At 56.6% G+C, this 19,931-nt stretch overlaps 2 protein-coding genes across 17 annotated transcripts; one reads left to right on the top strand and one right to left on the bottom strand.

The window, feature by feature from the left end:
• Nucleotides 1-109: 109 nt before the first annotated feature.
• TAF1C (TATA-box binding protein associated factor, RNA polymerase I subunit C) lies at nt 110-8,438 on the bottom strand. 13 transcript variants are annotated; one of them, XM_021932221.2, is made up of 16 exons: nt 8,263-8,438; nt 6,845-6,948; nt 6,221-6,269; nt 5,106-5,187; nt 4,819-4,916; nt 4,653-4,742; nt 4,486-4,559; nt 3,614-3,852; nt 3,356-3,472; nt 3,148-3,265; nt 2,993-3,064; nt 2,718-2,853; nt 2,433-2,576; nt 1,539-1,812; nt 1,315-1,452; nt 110-1,219 (listed from the first exon to the last, which is right to left on the bottom strand). In XM_021932221.2, exons 4-16 carry the CDS (start codon nt 5,122-5,124, stop codon nt 309-311), a joined length of 2,430 nt encoding a protein of 809 aa, XP_021787913.1. In that variant the 5' UTR covers nt 5,125-5,187; nt 6,221-6,269; nt 6,845-6,948; nt 8,263-8,438; the 3' UTR covers nt 110-308. The 13 variants fall into 13 exon arrangements, with proteins under 13 accessions (XP_021787913.1, XP_021787909.1, XP_021787912.1 ...); XM_021932217.2 differs by having other exon boundaries at nt 6,221-6,430; nt 8,263-8,437; XM_021932220.2 differs by lacking the exon at nt 8,263-8,438 and adding an exon at nt 7,049-7,098 and having other exon boundaries at nt 6,221-6,430.
• Nucleotides 8,439-11,910: 3,472 nt separating this feature from the next.
• Nucleotides 11,911-18,501, top strand: ADAD2 (adenosine deaminase domain containing 2). 4 transcript variants are annotated; one of them, XM_009196954.4, is made up of 11 exons: nt 11,911-12,982; nt 15,354-15,569; nt 15,791-15,931; nt 16,282-16,329; nt 16,416-16,541; nt 16,636-16,786; nt 16,871-17,038; nt 17,156-17,385; nt 17,467-17,710; nt 17,989-18,109; nt 18,203-18,501. In XM_009196954.4, exons 1-11 carry the CDS (start codon nt 12,574-12,576, stop codon nt 18,305-18,307), a joined length of 1,959 nt encoding a protein of 652 aa, XP_009195218.1. In that variant the 5' UTR covers nt 11,911-12,573; the 3' UTR covers nt 18,308-18,501. The 4 variants fall into 4 exon arrangements, with proteins under 4 accessions (XP_009195218.1, XP_009195217.1, XP_003917298.1 ...); XM_003917249.4 differs by lacking the exon at nt 15,354-15,569 and having other exon boundaries at nt 11,914-12,982; XM_009196952.4 differs by lacking the exon at nt 15,354-15,569 and having other exon boundaries at nt 11,914-12,982; nt 17,968-18,109.
• Nucleotides 18,502-19,931: the final 1,430 nt, after the last annotated feature.

The following is a 19,931-nucleotide window of genomic DNA, read 5'->3' as shown; positions in this document are numbered from 1 at the left end:
CTCCTGGGTTCATGCCATTCTCCTGCCTCAGCCTCCTGAGTAGCTGGGACTACAGGGGCCCGCCACCTCACCCGGCTAGTTTTTTGTATTTTTAGTAGAGACGGGGTTTCACCGTGTTAGCCAGGATGGTCTTGATCTCCTGACCTCATGATCCACCCGTCTCGGCCTCCCAAAGTGCTGGGATTACAGGCTTGAGCCACGGCGCCCGGCGAGCTCTGCTTCTTAAGTTTCAACTGTGGAAGGCACATCTGGTCCCGGAGGAAGGATGAGGGGCTCTCTGGGGCTTGAGGGCAGGCCACCTTGTGTCCTCAGAAGCCCATTCGAGGCTTCTTCCGGGGGCGCTGAGAGCCAGAGAGGATGGGTGTGTGCTGCTGGGAGCGGGTGGTCCAGACGCTGGAGGCCTGGGAGGAGGGGGGTGTGGTGGCACATCCTGGGGTGCCCCTTTGGGGTGGCAGCTTAGCCATGTAGTCATGGAGCATCTGCCGCCGCTCTGCGGGGACGCCCTGGGCACACGCATCCGGAGTCAGCTCCTGGGAGGGTGGGGTCATGGGGGGCTGGGGCAGAGCATCAGCAGGTGGCCACTCAGGGCTGTGAGGGGGGCTGGTGTCCTCTGAGGGGTCCATATGGCCACTGAGCGAAAAGGTGCTGGACAGCTGGGTCCGGCGCTTGGGCCGCCTGGGCTGTCTCCCGGGCCCTGAGGTCCTGCCCTGCTGCCTCTCCCACCAGGCAGCCCCTCGGCCTGCCCAGGCTTCCCCCAGGCGCTCACTGAGCTTGTCCTCTGGGCCTGACTCGGGTGCAGGGGGTGGCTCTGCCGCAGGGAGGGAGCCCAGGTCTCTCTGCAGCAGGAGCCGCCCTTGGGCCATGGCCTTGCGGAGCACGTCCAGCCGCTGCCCTTCCTCTTCCTCCCGCCGCAGCTCTATGCTACCCAGCAGCTGGCGGTGGGTGAAGGTGGGTGCTGTCCACACAGGAGGAGCCAGGGGCACTTTTAGCAGGGCCTTCAGCCACTGGCTGCAGCCGGCAGTGTCCTGGGAGGTCCAGGAAGCAGTGGGGGCACGACAGTCAGATTCAGTGTCGCTGCGAGGCCCGGAGTCTCTGCGGTGGTCGGAGTCCGCCTGGGGGCGGAGCTGCTGGTAGAAGACGTCTCCCGCCGCCGAGAGCTGGAAGAGCACCAGGCCTGGTGTGGGCGCCGAGGGCAAGGGTGGGACGACGGCGGCCAGACCTGGTGACAGGAATGACAATGACCTCCAGGGACTGGCGGGGAGAGGGGGTATTTTCCACTGCGCCCCCCAAGCTCACTCCCCTGCCCCAGCACACCTATGGTTGGTGCTTTCAGGCGCTCCTGCAGCCGCCACTGGATCTTAGGCTCCAGCAGAGGAAATGCAGGGAGGGAGTCAGTCCTGGAAGGAAGAGACTGGGGGGGGCCTGCCAGGCGCGGCACCGACGCCCCTTCTCCTGAGGAGGGACAGATAGCTGAGGCCCCATCCAGGCTCCGACCGCCCCACCTCCCACACGCCGCCCACCCTGGCCTAGACCCTCACCAGCCAGGTGCAGCAGTTGCAGCTGCCCACCCTGGCCTCCGAGGAGCAGGGGCTGCACGCAGCCGGGTCGGGGCGGAGGCAGCAGTCGGGCCAGCAGGAGTGGGGAGGGGAGGCCATGGTTCCACTTCAGCATCGGCACCAGGGGGAGGCGCTCGTCCACTAGGTAGAGAGAGAACTGGGGCCCGAGAAAGAAGGGGGATGTGGCCGAACCTGGGAGCTGAGCTGTGTAGCGGCCCTCCAGGCCCCATGTGGCTCTCCGGGTGAGTACAGAGCCCTGAGGGACAGCAGCATCTCCCATCAGCCTCCAAGTGCCTTTCAGACCGCACCTGCCAGCCCTGAACAGGAAGTGCTTCCCGAGTGGGTGGCACCTTCACCGATTCTGACCAACAGCCAGGTGGACAGACAGAACAAGTGGGAAAGGTGTGCTCAGAAGAGGTGTGGGGGAGCCTTGCCAGCAGAAACTTGCCTGGCCTTCCCGCAGCCACCCCCACACTCTCCTGACCCCAGAGCCTATGCTGGAGGCATGCCTACAAACGTCCCCAGGAGGGCAGGGGGAGGACGGACCTGCTCCCTCAGAGCCCCTGCCTCCTGCACAGCAGAAACTGTCCAGCTCTGCACGAAAGCCCCACCCCGAGGCTCCTCCTGCCCCACCGTTCCACCCCTGGCTGTACCTTGAAGCCCTTACTAAGGGGAGGCCCTGGGAGAGCTTCCCCACCTGCCTGTTAGCACCGGCTGTGGGATCCACTGCATGCTGGGGCCACAGATTCATCCAGGGTTGAGTCTGGTTTGCTGGGTGGTTGTCTGGGCCCAGCAGAGCCACTGGTAAGCAGCAGCCTCTAGTGCCCATCTGAGACAGAGCAGAGGTGGGGCGGGGCGGCGGTGTGTGCCACTCACCTGGGTACAGACGAGATGGAGAGTAGGGGGCAGGCATTCAGAGCTGGAGTGCCCCAGGTACTGGGTGAGCAGGACACGCTCCCCTTTCTGGCACGAAGCCTCTGCGCCCACACGAAAAAGCAACAGACCACAGCCCGGTGGGCCCTGGAAGAGAAACACAGGGTCAGCCCTCCCCACAGTCCCAGGCCCATGACGCCATCCTCGCCCAGGCCGCAGCCAGCCTGGGACTCACTGCTCTGCGGCTGCTCCCGCAGTCAGGGCAGATCTCCTGCCGCCACCCCATACCTGAGTGTCAACCATCTTCACTCCAGTGCGGTCACCCACAGTCAGCACCCGAGGGTGGGCGGTGAAGTCTGCCCAACGCCAGGAAGAGGAGTCCCGGAACACAAGGGTCTCGGGGTCCTTGTAGACTTGCTGCAGCCTTGGGGAGATGGGCAAGCCATGGGTAGGGGGGACAGGCTGATATGGAAGGGAATCAAGGGTCGCGACATGCTGAACAGGGAGTGACGGGCCAGAGTTCAGTGTGTTAGGGTGGGGGGTTTCATGGGAAGTGGCAATACCCATCCTCAGGGCTCCACAGGCAGACGGCTCCTGAGCGGCTGCAGATGGCCAGCTCCCCGGGCAGGTGAGGGCTACAGGGCAGGAACGCATTCACATCAGGCTGCTCGCCCCTGCCCCCAGCCCCTCCTCACTGACCAGACTGACTCCCCCTCACCTGAGGCTGATCCCTGTGGCCCCCTTCTCCACCTGCATTGCCTGCAGAAGGCTTGGCTGCCACTGTTTACCGAACTTCCACACGGCACAATGGTAGTCAGAGCGGACGGCCAGCAGAGCTGAGGAGAGATGGAAAGGGTCAGGGGTCAGGGGTCAGGGGTCAGGCAGCAGGTCAGCCAGTGAGGGAGGAACATGTGTAAGGGCCTTACTTTCTCCCTGGACAGTGCATGTCACCACCTGCCGGACAGGTCCCTGGAGCTGGATGCGTCCAGGGTTCCCAAGGAATTGGGGACTGTCACCTGGGCTCAGAACAACCTCTTGGAAATCTGGGCCTCTCACTAAGGATCAGTGCACGAGCTGTGGCCACTGCAAGCCCCACATTCCTGCCCTTCCCTGGACCATGCCAAGAGCACCTCCTCCACCAGACGGGAGCCCGCTGGGATCTCCTGTCTCGCAAGAAAGGATACGCAGCCTGTCCAGGGCGCCTCCAGCAGGGTAGACCAGCTGCCCGAACTGGGGTGTCCTTCCAGGCACCCAGGCCAGCGCACCCCCAGTGCAGGCCTCATCCAGAAGCAGCTGCTCCCACCGCAGCACCAGCTCCTCGTGCAGCAGCTCTGCCAAGTGGCTCGCCACCGATGTGCCCAGGATGGGGCCCCCAAGGATAGAGAAGCGGCGCTGTCGGTTGCTGAGGTAAGCCCAGGGACACCTGGGGACCAGAGAACAGCAAGAGGATCACTCAGTGGCACTCAGGGGAGGACAGGTCCCATCCCAAGGAGGCCAAGTGCAGTGGACACATTTCTTATTTACCTAGAATTTCTTCCTTTGGGAAACCACCCCATCCTGTTCCCATGCCCTGGAAGCAATCATGTGACCCAGACCTGGCCATCAACAATATTCCATTGCCTTGCCACAGCGACTGGTTCACAGATGGGTGTGAGACCCAAGCCAAGCCAACCAAACTCCTTTCTGGGACTTCTGGTGCCTCAGGAAGGACACTGGCTCTTTCCTTAGATCATAAGCCATCTTGCTGCTACCTACAGACAGCCTGTCTAGGAACTGTGCAGGAAGAGGCAAGTGGACGACACAGTAAAGAGAGACACAGCTCTACGAATATTATTTGAACACCTGGATGCAGCCATGCCTGAAGTCCACAAATTTAAATCTGCTTTCCCCTGAGATGATTTGGAGTTGGAAGTCTGGTATAAGAAAGTACAGCTCAGACTGCATGGAGCAGGTGGGAAGTGGGTATGACAGAAACCTGGATGTGCGTCCTAGCACCTCCTATATCCCCACCACCAGCTACGTCTATCCATCTCCTCCTTTCTCATTAGCCACTTGCCCCCAGGGCTGGTGTCCACCGAGGTCCTGGAGCAGTTTCTTCACACTGACCACTGTCGTCTTCTTAGTGCGGCTCTGCATGAAAAGGCCTCGTCAAGCTCACACACTCTCAAGTTCACCCCGAAGGACAGCAGGGAGTCCCTACCCCTGGTGTCATGGGCCACTCACCCCTGCTCCCTCCAGCTTGAAATTCTCCAGCATCAGCTTCCCCAGGGGTGCAAAGGCTACGTCTCCATGATCCCAGAGGAACCGGCTGATCTGGGGAGAGGAGGAGGCCAGGTCACTAAGCATAGTCTCCAGGCTACGTAGCACTGTCCCCCGTGGGCCCACTCACCTGCTCAGTAACATCCAGCACGACTCGGGGTCGCCTCCGATACCGGTACCCTCCGCGGAAAAGCAGGTCCCGGGCAGTCAGGCCAGGGTCCCAGGGATCTGAGGAGGAGGTTACGGAAAGGGCTGGGGAGGGCACAGGAGTGCAGCCAGATGCCCTGGGCGACTGGAGGCATCCAAGGGCCCTGAGCGAGCACAGGCTTAGCAGGGAGAGGAAGGTCTCAGGAGTGGGAGCTGCGGGAAGAATAGGTGGAGCAGTGTGGAATGAGCCCGGAGGAATGAGACTCTCACCGATGAGGGAAGGCAGCATGGGGAGAGGCCCAGGGGTCGCCGGCTCCCACAGCAGGTCCTTGGTCACATGCAGTGCCCCGTTCTGAAGGGAAGACAATCACAACGACAGTATCATGATGAGTGCCTTCCCCAGGCCAGGCGCTGCGCAGGCATTCATCTTTTATCAACTCATCCAATCCTCACAACAATCCTGCGAAGTTGGGATGACTGGCATTGTCACACTACCACCTGCCCCAGATGACAGAGCTGGTAAAGAGAATAGCTGGGATGTAAACCAGGCAGCCTGACCCCAGAGTTCATGTTTCTGACCTCCACCTGTGCTGGCTCTCAAAGAAGGAAGCCCCTCATGCCACCAGTGGCTGGTCCACATCCCACTTAACCTCACTTCCATTCAGGAGACCTTGCAGTCACTCTGGGAGCCCGGCAGGCGGTTCCACCTCCCTTTGCTGGGCTAGCCTGAGATGTTTCAGCTCAAATGACACAGATCTAGCAAACCAGACTCCTCGAGGAGCCCCAATTTGATGTCAGACCTTCCCTCATAAGGAAGCCATCCCTGACCCCAGTTCCCCAAGCCCCCACTCCACTCTCTTTTTATTTGCTCATCCATTTGCCTCTCCCAGGCCTCACTCCTAGACAGGGTGTTTCCAAGGGGAACTAGGGGGCTGAGGATTCTAAGCAAAGGGCCAGTGTCCCTCCAGAGGCACCAGAAACCCTGGCAGGTCTATCCTCCCCTCTCCCAATCCTACTACGCTGTTTCAGCATCCTTCTGGTTTCATTCCAAGCTCTGATCACATTTTGTAAACACCTTATCCATTGGATAAAGTTCACTTGTTTATTCTCGCTCAACTCAGCTCTCCGTTCCAGGAAGGAAGGAGTCAACCGACTGATTCAGGCAGCATTTCCAGGGTCTCACATGGCATCCGGCATAGTGGGGGCATCCGTCTAGGGATGGCAGGGTAGCCCACGTACCCCAGAGGAGGTGGCACAGCCTGTGTCTCAGCAGACTTGTGTGAATGCCACCCCACTCTGTGGCCTTTCAACCGGTGTGAATGTGAGACAGGGGACCCAGGAAGGGGTGCCCCTGGAGCTGCCAGGGCCCCTGCCTCCATCCTCACCTCTGAGTTCTGGGGCTGGGTCTCTGGCAGAGTCAGCGCATGTTGCCAGCTGCACATGAAAGAGAGGTCAGGGATGTCGCTCAGACCAAGGGGTCCCGTCATAAACAACGCGGGGCGGAGGGAGTGGGGGAAGTCCATCCCGGAAGTAAGGACCAAGCACCACACTGGCCACCTCGAGAGACTGGAAGCTGGTAAGGGGTGCCAGGGTTCCTGAGGAGAGAAAAGTGCACGATGGAAAGCATATGCTCTTTGAGGAAGCAGATAACAAAAAACAAATACGTAGCCCAATGCCAAGCAGTACTGAGAACTGTATTAAAGCAAACCACCCGTCCAGGAGAAGGGGATCTGGTAATGGGCTGAGGGCACGGTTTCAGCAAAGCCAGCCAGGAAAAGTCTCGTTGAGAAGGTGGCATTTGAGCACAGCCTGAACCCAGTGAAGGAGAGAACCACGCACACAACTGTGGAGAGGGTTCCAGGCAAAACGATCAACAACTGTGAAAATCCTAGAGCAGTGAAGTGTGTGAGAAACGAGGCAGCCAGAGTGAGCGAGGTGGAGAGCGGTAGAGATGGAGTCAGATAGACGGCAAGGGGTAGCCTCTCTCACAGCTCGGAACGTCATCATACATTTACAGACTACACCCCCAAGACGCTGGAGTTACTCCACAGCCACGGACTGCATCTCAGCATTGTCTTCCTACTGTCAAGCACAGTGCCTCCCAGAAAATGCACTACGGGTTGAATAAAAATAAATTTCTATCACAAGAGGCCCGGCGCGGTGGCTCATGCCGGTAATCCTAGCACTTTGGGAGGCCAAGGCGGGTGGATCACCTGAGGTCGGGAGTTCGAGACTGGCCTGACCAACATGGAGAAACCTGGTCTCTACTAAAAATACAAAATTAGCCGGGCGTGGTGATGCATGCCTGTAATCCCAGTTACTCGGGAGGCTGAGGCAGGAGAATTCCTTGAAGCCGGGAGGCGGAGGTTGCAGTGAGCTGAGATCGCACCATTGTACTGCAGCCTGGGCAACAAGAGCGAAACTCCATCTCGACAAAAAAAAATTATGTCACAAGGCTTTGGTAAATACAGTCCTCTAGAAGTATGAGCAGCCATAGCATCCCTCCTTTTTAATTAACAAAATAAAACGGGGGCAAAAATAACAGCAGCTCTCACTGACCAAGCGCCAGCATCTATCTGCCAGGCGCAAGCTAAATGCTGCACTCTTCTACCGCAGCCCCTGTTACGGAGTTCAGGAAACCAAGGCTCAGCAAGAACTTTAGTTCAACAGCTCTTAGCTGCCACATCCAAGACTTGATTCCCATCCGATTCAGAGGCAGAGCTCTGAACCACTGCTCTCGCATGCACCCAAACGCAAACGCTAGCATTAGAGTCTCGCTAAACAAAAATCTTTTCCCTTTGGCCGAGTGCGGTGGCTCCCGCCTGTAATCCCCGCACTTGGAGAGGCCAAGGCGGGTGGATCACCTGAGGCCAGAAGTTTGAGACCAGCCCGGCCAATATAGTAAAACCTTGTCTCTACTAAAAATACAAAAATTAGCAGGGCGTGGTGGTGCACACCTGTAATCGCAGCTACTGAGGAGGCTGGGGCACGAGAATCGCTTGAATCTGGGAGGTAGAGGTTGCAGTGAGCTGGGATCATGCCACAGCACTCCAGTCTGGGTGACAGAGCAAGACTCTATCTCAAAAATAAAATAGAAACAAAAATATTTTCTCTTGGAACCGCATAACCTGAAACGATCCTAGGCAGGCGGAGAGGGCTGGTGGAGCGCACGACCCCACAAAAGCCCTCAGACAAGGCAGCCTCGACTTCCCCGGCCGGCTTCCTGCCCTCGCTGCGGGCTCTCCAGGCCCCTTTAGACCTCCCAGGCTACAGGACTCAGTCGGGTCCGCACTAACGACAGGCCGGGGACTGCGAAACGTGAGCCAGCCGCGGGGACGGGGGATTGGGGGAGTCCCTCCCCTCCTACATCTGGGGGTCCACTCCTCTCGAACATGCCCAGTCCGCGCGGAGGGGGGCATGCACTTACGTGACCCCGGTCTCGTCGTGGTCGTCTGGAAAATGGGCTTCGGCGTGATGCTCGCCGGACCCTGACACCACGAGGGAAATTTTAAGTAGAACCCCAGCTTTGGCACTCAGGATGGGTCAGCGCCGCCGCAGCTACTCACGGTCTTCCGGTTTGGACCGGAAGTGCCTGCTGGTGAGGCAGGAAGTCCCACCTCCCAGCCAGGCCTCTTAGGGTCCTGGCGCGCCCCCTCCCGGGAGGAGAGGGAACGGGCGTGCAGGCGGCGCGTGGGCTGCGGAAATAAAGCTCCTTCGAGTTCCAATAGTGGAGGCCGGGTGGACTTAGGTTCGAATCCCACATCTGCTTCATCAATTTCCTCAGCGTTGTATTAAATTAATCATTTAACGAACTCTCACGGAGCACCTACTATAAGCCAGACACTGTATTAGTCAGTAGGTATCCTACTGATTGTCCTTAAATCCCAAGAAGCGGGCTTCACAAATAAGGGTACAAATACCTCCTAAGAGTGAGGCTTTTCCAGGGGTGGTCGTGCAGGGAGAGCTTTAGGCAGTGGTCCTCAAACTCTAGCTAGTGTGCGTCAGCATTAGCACCTGGAGGGCTTGTTAAAACACAGTCTCCAATTCGGTGAGTCTGGGGTGGGGCCTGATAATTTGCCTAAGTTCCCTTCCCAGGTGATGCTGATACTGCGTATCTGGGGCCCATGCTGTAAGAACCGCTGTCCAGTCATAAACCTTACCATTATCCTAACATAGTAGTTCTCAAACTTGAGTGAGCCTTAGAACCACCTGGGGGACTTGTTATAAGTATGCTAGGTTCCACCCTACCTCTACCCCCTTATTTGCTAATTCAGTAGGTCTGGGATGTGGCCCAAGAGTCTGCATTTCTAGCAAGTTCCCAGATGGTGCTGGTCCAGGGGCCATACTTTGAGAACCGTTGCTTCAAAGAATCAATTTCCAAATTCTCAGCTGTCATCTGTATCTTTATTTTATTTTTTGGAGATGGAGGCTAGAGTGCAGAGGCATGACCTCGGCTCACTGCAACCTCCGCCTCCTGGGTTCAAGCAATTCTCCTGCCTCAGCTTCCCGAGTGGCTGGGATTACAGGCCTGCAGCACCATGCCCGGCTAATTTTTGTATTTTTAGTAGAGGTGGGGTTTCACCATGTTGGTCAAGCTGGTCGAACTCCTGACCTCAAGTGATCCGCCTGCCTTGGCCTCCCAAAGTGCTGGGATTACAGGATGAGCCACCGTGCCTGGCCTATATTTTTTTTTTCTGGAAGTTTTTACCTGGACTAAAAGTGTCAGCAGGGCTGTGTTCCTTTTGGGAGGTTCTCAGGAAGAGTCCACTGTGTTGCCCTTTCTGGCTTCGGGAAGCTGCCTGTGTTCCTTGGCTCATGACCCCTTTCCATCTTCGAAGCCAGCAATGCCAGCTGGATTCTTCTCATGAGGCCATCTCTCTGGTTTTGACTCTTCTGTCTCCCTCTTTCCCATGTAAGAACCCATGTGATTATAGTGGGCCCACCCAGGTAATCCAGGATAATCTTCCTATGTTATTTATTTTTTTGAGACAGGGTCTCACTCCATTGCCCAGGCTAGGGTGCAGTGGTACCATCATGGCTCACTGCAGCCTCAACTTCCCAGGCTCAGATGATTTTCCCACCTCAGTCTCTCGAGTAGCTGGGATTACAGGCACAGGCACGCGCTACCATGCCTGGCTAATTTTTTTTTTTTTTTTTTGAGACAGGGTTTCACTCTGTCACCCAGGTTGGACTGCAGTGGTGCGATCTTGGCTCACTGCAACCTCCGTCTTCCAGGTTCAAACGATTCTCCTGCCTCAGCCTCCCGAGTAGCTGGGATGACAGGTGCCTGCCACCACACCCAGCTAATTTTTCTATTTTTAGTAGAGACAGGGTTTCACCATATTGGCCAGGCTGGTCTTGAACTCCTGGCCCTTTGATCCACCCGCCTCGGCTTCCCAAAGTGCTGAGAATACAGGCGTGAGCCACCGCGCCCAGCCTAATTTTTGTAGTTTTTGTTGAGATGGGATTTCATTATGTTGCCCAGGTTGGTCTTGAACTCCTGGGCTCAAGCTACCCTCCTACCTCAGCTTCCCAAAGTGCTGGGGTTACAGGCATGAGCCCTATTTTAAAGTCAGCTGATTAGCAACCTTACTTCCACCTGCAACCTTAATGCCCCCTTGCCAAATAATATACTCATAGGTTCTGGGGATTAGGCTGTAGGCATCTTTGGGGGAACGATTATTTTGCCTATCACACTAATATTCTATATTACCCTTATAAAACACCTATCCAGCTCTGGCACTGGGAGGCCAATTCCATTTCTTCCTTCCCTCCTTTCTCTGAATAAGCCATTATCAATTTGCTTTTGTAACTGACATATACTTAACATGCAGTAAAGCACACAAGTCTTAAATGTACAACTCATTGAGTTTTTATTAATACATACATAGAAACCCACATAAACACCACCCAGATCAAGACAGAGAACATTTCTATCACTCAAGAAAGTTTTAGCCAGTCACAGTGGCTCATGCCTGTAATTCCAGCACTTTGGGAGGCTGAGGTGGGAGGGTTGATTGAGTCCAGGAGTTCAAGACCAGACTGGGCAACATAGCAAGACCCCCGTCTCTACAAAAAATTTTTTTTTTAAAGAAAATTCCCTGGCACCACTTTCCGGTCAATACTTCCTTAAAGAAGGAACCACTGTTTGGACTCTTATCACCATAGATTAGTTTTGCCAGTTCAAGAACTTTACATAAGTGGAATCATGGAGAGGATGTGTCTGGCTTCTTCTGCACCCTGTGCCTAATAGATTCACCTGTGTTGTGCACGCAGCTGTTGGTTCCTTTTTAAATTACTGAGTCGTGTTCCATTGTATGAATATACCACCATTTACTTGTTCACGCAACCTCCTGTTGGTGAGCGCTTGGGGCATTATTGGGTTTGATGACTTTGTGGAAGTCTCTCTGTGGATATGTGCAGCCCTCAGTCCATTTCTGGACATCTGCTGTGCTGTCCCTTCACTCTCCTGGGCCTCATCCCACTCTCTGGGCTGCACACACACACAAAATGGAATTGTTCTTCCTGATGTCAATCCTTGACATGTTGAGAAGGCTGATTACCCAGCCCACCACACCTGCTCCTCCCAAGTCAAAGGTTCTGGGAGAACTCCACCACCTGCTCCTTATATGCCCCAGCACGCTCACTGTCACAATCCTGGTGAGGGCTGATAGGCCCAGCTTCAGCAGCAGCAGCAGCAGCAAGCACTGTGACAAATCTTACAGACACCGGTCATGCTTTCCCAAGTAAGTGGCTACTGTAAGACTCAGTTAAACGTGCAGCCTCCTTCAAGCAAATACGCGTTGCATCACCGTAAGGCTCGTGTAAATTGTCTTCATCCTTGTATTCATCTTATTTTTCCTATTTCTCTTGATCTGTAGCTCCTCACTTTAAACAATTGTTATCTTGTGGTATTTTTATGAATCAACTCAAAATCCCTTCTTGGGGGGAAAAAGGCAGAGTGTCAAATGGCTATTTAAATTTTTTTTTTTTTTTTTTTTTTTTTTTTTTTGAGACAGAGTCTTGCTCTGTTGCCCATGCTGGAGTGCAGTGCCACAATCTCAGCTCACTGCAGCTTCTGCCTCCCAGGTTCAAGTGATTCTTCTGCCTCACCCTCCTGAGTAGCTGGGACTACAGGCGTGCGCCACCACGCCAGGCTACATTTTGCATCAAATGGCTAATTCTTAGCTTGAGAGCACTTCTGTTTGACTTCAGAAAGGCCTGCAGTGAAATTTTATAGCGTGGATTCCAATGACCCTGCTGACAGTGTGAACCCGGAATTCCTGTGTTGAAGTCTCCAGGCTCAGCCAGTGAAGCAGCTGAGCAGCCTATGATGTGGAGGTCCCTAGGGGCCTACGGCAGGAGCCAGAGCGTGGAACTGGACCTGAGGCCCCCAGATCCTCCTCCCCCGCCTTCAAGGCTCCGCGACCACCCACGGTTAGAGAAGCAGCTGCTAGAGCAACCCCTCACCCACCTGCCGGAACTTCCGTTCAGGCAGTGAGACGTTGGCCTCAGCCATAAGCATCCAAGCCGCCGCGGTTGGGAGACTAGCTTTCCCATTGGCAGGATGCACTGTCCGTCAGAGACCTAAGGGCTCTCATTGGCCAGCGGTGTGGCAGGGGTGGAGCGCACCATGCTTGTCCACGTGGTCCCCACGTGAAGGAACCCGCCCTGTGCGTGTGAAAGGGCGAGAGCAGCGCGAGATAGGGCCCAGCGCCTCAGATCTTTGTTGGCGACCATGGCTTCGGCTTCTCAAGGCGCTGACGACGGCAGCCGCAGGAAACCCCGCCTGGCTGCCTCTTTGCAGATCAGCCCCGAGCCCCGCCCCTGGCGACCGCTACCCCCTCAGGCCCAAGGTGCCTGGGAGCCCGCGCCCGCGATGGACCACGCGGAAGGCGGGCAGCCCCAGGTCTCGGTGTTGAGGGACAGTGGGCCTGGGGCAGGGGCCGGAGTCGGGGAACTGGGGGCAGCCCAGGCGTGGGAAAACTTGGGGGAACAGATGGGGAGGACCCCGAGGGTCCCTGTGCCCCCCGCAGGGCTGAGCCTGCCGCTCAAAGACCCACCTGCCAGCCAGGCCGTGTCCTTGCTCACGGAGTACGCGGCCAGCCTGGGCATCTTCCTGCTTTTCCGGGAGGACCAGCAACCAGGTGAGGCCGGGCCGGGGCGTGGGTGTGCCAGAGGACAGAGCCGCGGAGGGCTGGGTCCCAGGACACGGGGAGGGGGTCTGAGGAAGGTGGACCTTGGTCCCTATGCTCAGAGACACCGCCAGAGCAGGACCTGGCCTGAGCCTGAGACCTCGGGGTGGACCCTGCTGTGAGCAGCGGTCTCCAAGAATCACCAGCCACACCAGATGCTCAACTGTGGCAGGGTCATGGCAGGTGAACGTTCTCTCCACCTGAGGTCCAGGGAGACTAAGGTCCCTTGATATTTCTGCATACGTTTTTAGAGCCACTTACACGCAATTTAAGTTGCCATGCCGGCATTGGAGATACCGGAACGAGAGCCACTCCCCTGACTTAAAGACGTTATTAAGCACAGCTTGGTAAATGTAACACCGTGTGTATGATACAGAGGTAAACCGTTATTTCCTCTTCTTCAGTACATACCCCTCAAACCCCTTGACTCTGTGTGTGTGTGTGTGTTTAAGCTAGGGTCTTACTCTGTTGTCCAGACTGGAGTGCAGTGGAACAATCTTGCCTCACTGTAGCCTCTGCCTCCTGGGCTCAAGTGATACTCCTGCCTCAGCCTCAGCCTCCGGAGGAGCTGGGACTACAGGTGGACTCCACTACACCTGGCTAATTTTTGTTTTTTTGGTTTTTTTTTGTAGCGATTATTTGGTTTTACCATGTTGCCAAGATTGGTCTTGAAATCCTGGGCTGAAGCTCTCCGCCCGCCTAGGCCTCCAAAGTGCTGAGATTACAGGCGCAAGCCACCGCACTTGGCCCAGGGTTTTAATTTAAAAGTTAATTGCAGACATGCTCCTTACCTGTAAGACATTATGCTCCTTACCTGTAAATACGTTCACGTGTTTGTGTGTGTGTGTTTTTTTTGTTTTTGTTTTTTTTTTTGAGACGGAGTTTCACTCTTGTGGCCCAGGCTGAAGTACAGTGGCACGATCTTATCCCACTTCAACCTCTGCCTCCCGGGTTCAAACAATTCTCCTACCTCAGCCTTCCGAGTAGCTGGGATTACAGGTGTCCACACCAAGCCCGGCTAACTTCTTTTTGTATTTTTGGTAGAGATGGGGTTTCACCATGTTGGCCAGGCGGGTCTCAAACTCGTGACCTCAAGTGATCCGCCCACCTTGGCCTCCCAAAGTGCTGGGTTACAGGCTAGAGCCACCTTACCCAGCCCTCTTTTTTTTTTTTTTTTTTTTTCCTTTGAGAGAGTCTTGCTCTGTTGCCTAGGCTGGAGTGCAGTGGTAAGATCTCAACTCACTGCAATCTTTGCCTTTCGAATTCAAATGATTCTTGTGCCTCAGCCTCCTGAGTAGCTGGAATTACAGACTTGTGCCGCCGTGCCCAGCTGATTTTTTTGTGTTTTAGTGGAGATAGGTTTCACCACGTTGGCCATGCTGGTCTTGAATTCCTGTCCTCAGCCCCCCAAAGTGCTGGGATTACAGGAGTGAGCCACTGTGCTCGGCCTCATATATATTTCTTAAGAACAAGGGCATCTCTTATGTAACTATATACGATTATCAAATCCTGGAAATTTAACATTAATATACTACGATCTTCTAATTTCTATTCACATTCAAATTTTGCCAGTTGTCCCAGTAATGACCTCGTGGCCATTTTCTCCCACCCCAGTATGACATTACAGTTAGTTGTCATGCCTCTTTAATCTCTTACCTGAAACAGTTCCTGTCTTTGTATTTCACAATATTGATGTCTTTGAAGAGTAAGGGCTGGTAGTTTTGCACATGTCCTTCAGCTTGGGTTTGTTTCCTCAGGACTGAGTTCAGGTGATGTGTTATTGAAGTGATGTCGAGTCCTTGGCCACGCATCTCACCGGGAGGTTTGCAGTCTTGGTTTGTCCCCTGGCTATGTGACCTGCGGGGATTTGACTAGGGTTGCATCTACCAGGTGTCTTCACTTTCTTCTTTGTGCTGAATAAGTCATCCAGGGGCATTTGGAGATCTTGTAGATATCCTGTCCCCATAACATTGTCACTTGTGGTTTTAGAAAATCATGCTTTGATGGTTCTCCCCAGATTCAGTCGCTGTTAGGATGGCAGCCACGTGCTGGTTTTCTAAGGTCAACATCCCTTCCACGTCTGTCTGTGGTTGCTGGTTGTGATGCCCGTTTAGAGCAGAGAGATCTCAGTGCTAGTGAGGAGTGCTGAAATGGGTTCCCTTCCAAAAGGGAAGTCCCCAGAGGGGCAGTGCTTGGGAGAAACAGTTTAGCAGCAAGTACTGTGAAATTAAATAAGCCTGCACCTTTGACCATGTGATCCCAGCTCCAGATTTTTCATCTATTTTGTGTTATAAGTAACACCCAAAATGATACTGTTTCATAGAAAAGGTGTTCAAATACAGGGCCACTGGAGGAGAGGAAATAAAATCAATGTGTGTGTGGCAGGTGGAAGTGCTTGGCGGCTTCCTCCTGAGAACAGGGTGGCATGGGCTCTGGAGAGGGGACCTGGATATGGGTCCTAACACAACTTGGGCAAACTGCCTGCCCTTTCTGCTCATCTGTGAAATGGAGTCACGCATCCCTGTTGTAGAGGAGTTGGGCGAGGACTTGGTTGAGTCAGCGATGGGTCACAGCCTGCAGAGGCACTCAAGGGTGTGCGGGGCATGGGGTGGAGATGGAGCCCGGTGGAGTAAGGGAAGGGCAGTCAGGGTCTTGTTACTCTGGCTGTCCTCGATGTCAGGTGTCAGGAGGAGGCAGAGGTGGTACCTGTCACAGGGCCAAAGGCCGGGGGGCTCCTTCCTCACCTTGCTCCTTCTCCAGGTCCCTGCTTCCCCTTCTCTGTGAGCGCGGAACTGGATGGGGTGGTCTGCCCTGCGGGCACTGCAAACAGCAAGACAGAGGCTAAACAGCAGGCAGCGCTGTCTGCCCTCTGCTACATCCGGAGTCAGCTGGAGAGCCCAGGTAATGAAGGGAGGGCCAGGCAGCTGAGCCGCAGCTGGGGACAAGAGGCCCGAGGCCGGCAGTCCTGTGGGGAGGCTGAAGTGGCTGTGTGTGTGGGCAGGAGGTGGGTTGCTGCACGAACCATCTGGGCATCAGGACATCACCTGCAGGGAGCTGGGGCGGGGGACAGGTGCCGGTCCCTGCTTTCATGTCCTCTGGGGACACTGGGGGTAGGGACTGCTAGAAGAGCAGCTCATGGAATGTCCTGTGTCTGGAAGATGAAAACTTCCTCTCCCCTGTTCCTCGGCTTCCTGAGGGATGGAGAGTGTGCCTTGGCACCCACACCAGCCCATCCTCCTTGTCTCTTCCAGAGTCCCCCCAGACCTCCAGTCGGCCTCCACCGCCCCCCCTGAGCGTAGGTAGGTGAGCTCTTGCGGACGCAGGCTCTAGTGTTGAGGGGAGAGGCGTGGGCCCCCTTCTACTGCACTCTCTTGCCCCGGCACAGACAGCATCCTGACCCATGGGCAGCGCTGCGCAGCCTTGGTGAGCGCCGGCTTTGACCTCCTGTTGGACGAGCGCTCGCCATACTGGGCCTGTAAGGGGACTGTGGCTGGAGTCATCCTGGAGAGGGGTAGGGATCGCCCCAGCCCCAGCCCTGGTCTCCTGGGAAGGGCCCCCTCGAGCTGCTTGCCTTAGGCTGGGCCCTCTCTGCCCTCCCTGCACAGAGATCCCGGGTGCCAGGGGCCACGTGAAGGAGATCTACAAGCTGGTGGCCCTGGGCACCGGCAGCAGCTGCTGTGCCGGCTGGCTGGAGTTCTCGGGCCAGCAGCTCCATGACTGCCATGGCCTGGTCATCGCCCGCAGGGCTCTGCTGAGGTGAGGGGCTGTGGGGTGGGCGCCTGACAGCAGCCTTTGCCAGGACAAGGTCGTCCCCAACCACCCTCTACCTGTCACTCCTAGGTTCTTGTTCCGGCAGCTCCTGCTGGCCACACAGGGGGGCGCCAAGGGCAAGGAGCAGTCCGTGCTGGCCCCCCAGCCGGGGCCCGGACCCCCATTCACCCTCAAGCCCCGTGTCTTCCTGCACCTCTACATCAGCAACACCCCCAAGGGCGCGGCCCGTGACATCTAGTATGCAGGGCCCCTGGGGCAGGCGGGGGATGGGGTGCCCTCAGTTGGGCTGCTGGGTGGGGGCCAGGGTCAGAAGAGTGGCCCTGATGCTGGTGTCTGTCCCCTCCCGGCCTGCAGCCTGCCCCCCACCTCAGAAGGCGGCCTCCCGCACAGCCCGCCCATGCGCCTGCAGGCCCACGTGCTCGGGCAGCTGAAGCCTGTGTGCTACGTGGCGCCCTCACTGTGTGATACCCACGTGGGCTGCCTCTCAGCCAGTGACAAGCTGGCGCGCTGGGCCGTGCTGGGGCTGGGTGGTGCCCTGCTGGCCCACCTGGTGTCTCCACTCTACAGCACCAGCCTCATCCTGGGTGAGCACGTGGCGAGGGCTGGAGGGTGGGAGGGGAGGGCAGGGAGGTCACTCACCTTGTCCTGTCCCTTCTGCCCTACAGCTGACTCATGCCACGACCCTCCGACTCTGAGCAGGGCCATCCACACCCGGCCCTGCCTGGACAGTGTCCTGGGGCCATGCCTGCCACCTCCCTACGTCCGGACCGCCCTGCACCTGTTTTCAGGGCCCCCAGTGGCCCCCTCTGAACCTACCCCTGACACCTGCCATGGCCTGAGCCTCAACTGGAGCCTGGGGGACCCTGGCATCGAGGTTGTGGATGTGGCCACTGGGCGCGTGAAGGCCAAGTGAGAAGGGCTCCGTGGGGCCGGGCTGAGGAGGGGTCCTGGTGATGGAGGGCTCCATGCCTGAACTTCCTCACCTCAGGTCTAACCCCAGCTCAACCCCTTAGCTCAGCCTCTTGGCTCAACCCCTTACTAGCTCCGTAGTGGTAGTGACACCACTGCCTGTCCTGTGACTCCTGTGACAACGTCACAGTGTGAGAGGAGGTAGTGTGAGGCGTGTGGCAGGCCTGCTGGTCCAGCTTGTATCTCTCTTATCTCAGTGGCATCCTCTCTTCATCCAGTGCTGCCCTGGGGCCTCCCTCCCGTCTCTGCAAGGCATCCTTTCTCCGGGCGTTTCACCAGGTGGCCAGGGCTGTGGGGAAGCCCTACCTCTTGGCCTTGAAGACCTACGAGGCTGCCAAGGTCGGTCCCCATCAGTCCTGGTCCCTCTCCAGCCCTGCAATCCCTGCCCCCTGCAGGCACCTTCTCTCACCCACCTCTCATCTCCTGCCCTAGGCTGGGCCCTACCAGGAGGCTCGCCGGCAGCTCTCTCTCCTCCTGGACCAGCAGGGCCTGGGGGCTTGGCCCTCGAAGCCACTGGTGGGCAAATTCAGAAACTGAAGCCGGCCTCGGCGGGCCCAAGGTCCCGGAGCCAAGCTGTACCCCTGCTGGGGGAGTGCCCTGTCTGAGGAGGGTTGTGGGGGAGAACGTGGGTTGTGCAGGGTGAAACTGGGGCTGGAGGGAAGGAGGAGCCTGCTGTGGTTGGGACGCTGCTGCTGCACATTTGGGCTTGAATAAAGAAGTATTTCTGGTGACTGTGTAGTTGGCTGTGTGTGTTTTGGGGTGGCCAGGGGCCTTTTGTTTGCGGGGAGAGCCCCTCACGCCTCCTTTGGGAAGCCCTGTGTTCACTGGGCTCCCACCTGGATCCTCTCACTGAGCCACTGAATTGTCACCCCAGCCCCTGTTCACAGGGCTGGAGGCAGGTTTAGGAGGGGAGGTGACCTCCCCTGGTTCCTCCTGTTTTCCAGCCTGTGTTCTGGGGGAGGCCACTGAGGCCATGGGTTGTGGGGGTTGTAAAGGGCGGGAGGAGGGCAGGCTGCTTGGGTATGTGAGCATTTTGTCCTCTGGCCACAACTGGGGCTCCAAATCCTTGCCTTTCTGGGCCCCTAGGATGGGGGGGAGTGGCAGAGAACACCCTTCCCTGGTCAGAGCTTCAGCTGCCGTGGCCCTCGATGGTGCTGTGGGTGTCGGGGCAGCCCCGTGTTGAAGGATGTGGGGAGGGCATGAGCAGCATCAGTCCTTTCCCTGGACTGCCTGACTGTTTGACCTGGGCAAGTCATTGGACTGCTAGAGCCTGTGTCTTCCACTGTGGAGAGGGACAGTGCTCCTGCCCGGTGTGGGCTCGGCAGTTCTCTCTCCTTTTCCCCCAGGGTAGCATAGTGAGCCCACGTGGCAGTCAGGCGCTCTGTTGACTCTGGATGGGGAGAGAAGATGGTAACACTAAAAGCATGCGCGTGTGCGCACACATACACACACATCCCTGGAGCTTCGCCGGCATGGGCATTATATCCGTTGAGCGAGGAGCACAGCAGCTTTAAAGTCCAGGGACCTGGGGCCAGGGATGGTAGAGGACCATGGCCAGCCCTGTGACCCCCACCCCGTGACTCCCTCCCTGCATCTCCAGCAGTTGCAGGGTTCAGAACCACAGGCTGCTCTCCCCTGTGGGCCTTGGGACACTGGTCAAAGATGGTGTGATGGTTAATTTTGTGTCGACTTAACTGGGCTAAGGGATGCCCAGATGGCTGGTAATGCATTATTTCTAGGTGTCTGTGGGGTGTCTCTGGGAGGGATTGACACCTGATCATTGGGCTGAGTAAGGAGATTGCCCTCACCAGTGCAGGCAGGCACCATCCAATCCATTGAGGGTCTGAAAAGAACAAGCAAGCAGAGGAAGGTGAATTCACTCTCTCCGCTGGAGCTGGGACATCACAACTCCTGGGTCTGTGGCCTTCAGACTTGGACCAGGACTCACACCATTGGTTTTCCCAGTTCTCAGGCCTTTAAGTGTGGGCTAGAACACCATCACCCGGGCCCCCAGCACTCACAGCAATTGGTGGGACTGCTTAGACTCCATATCGTGTGAGTCAATGCCTCACAGTACAACTCTATATATCTTGTTGGTTCTCTTTCTCTAGAGAACCCTGACCAATGCAGACAGCCCCCTCCAGAGCTGTCACTCAGGGCC

This window comes from Papio anubis, chromosome 18 (genome assembly GCF_008728515.1).
Source record: "Papio anubis isolate 15944 chromosome 18, Panubis1.0, whole genome shotgun sequence".
In the NCBI taxonomy this organism is placed as follows: Eukaryota; Metazoa; Chordata; class Mammalia; order Primates; family Cercopithecidae; genus Papio; species Papio anubis.
Note: the sequence above shows the minus strand (reverse complement) of the source record. Positions and strands in the feature narration are given on the sequence as shown.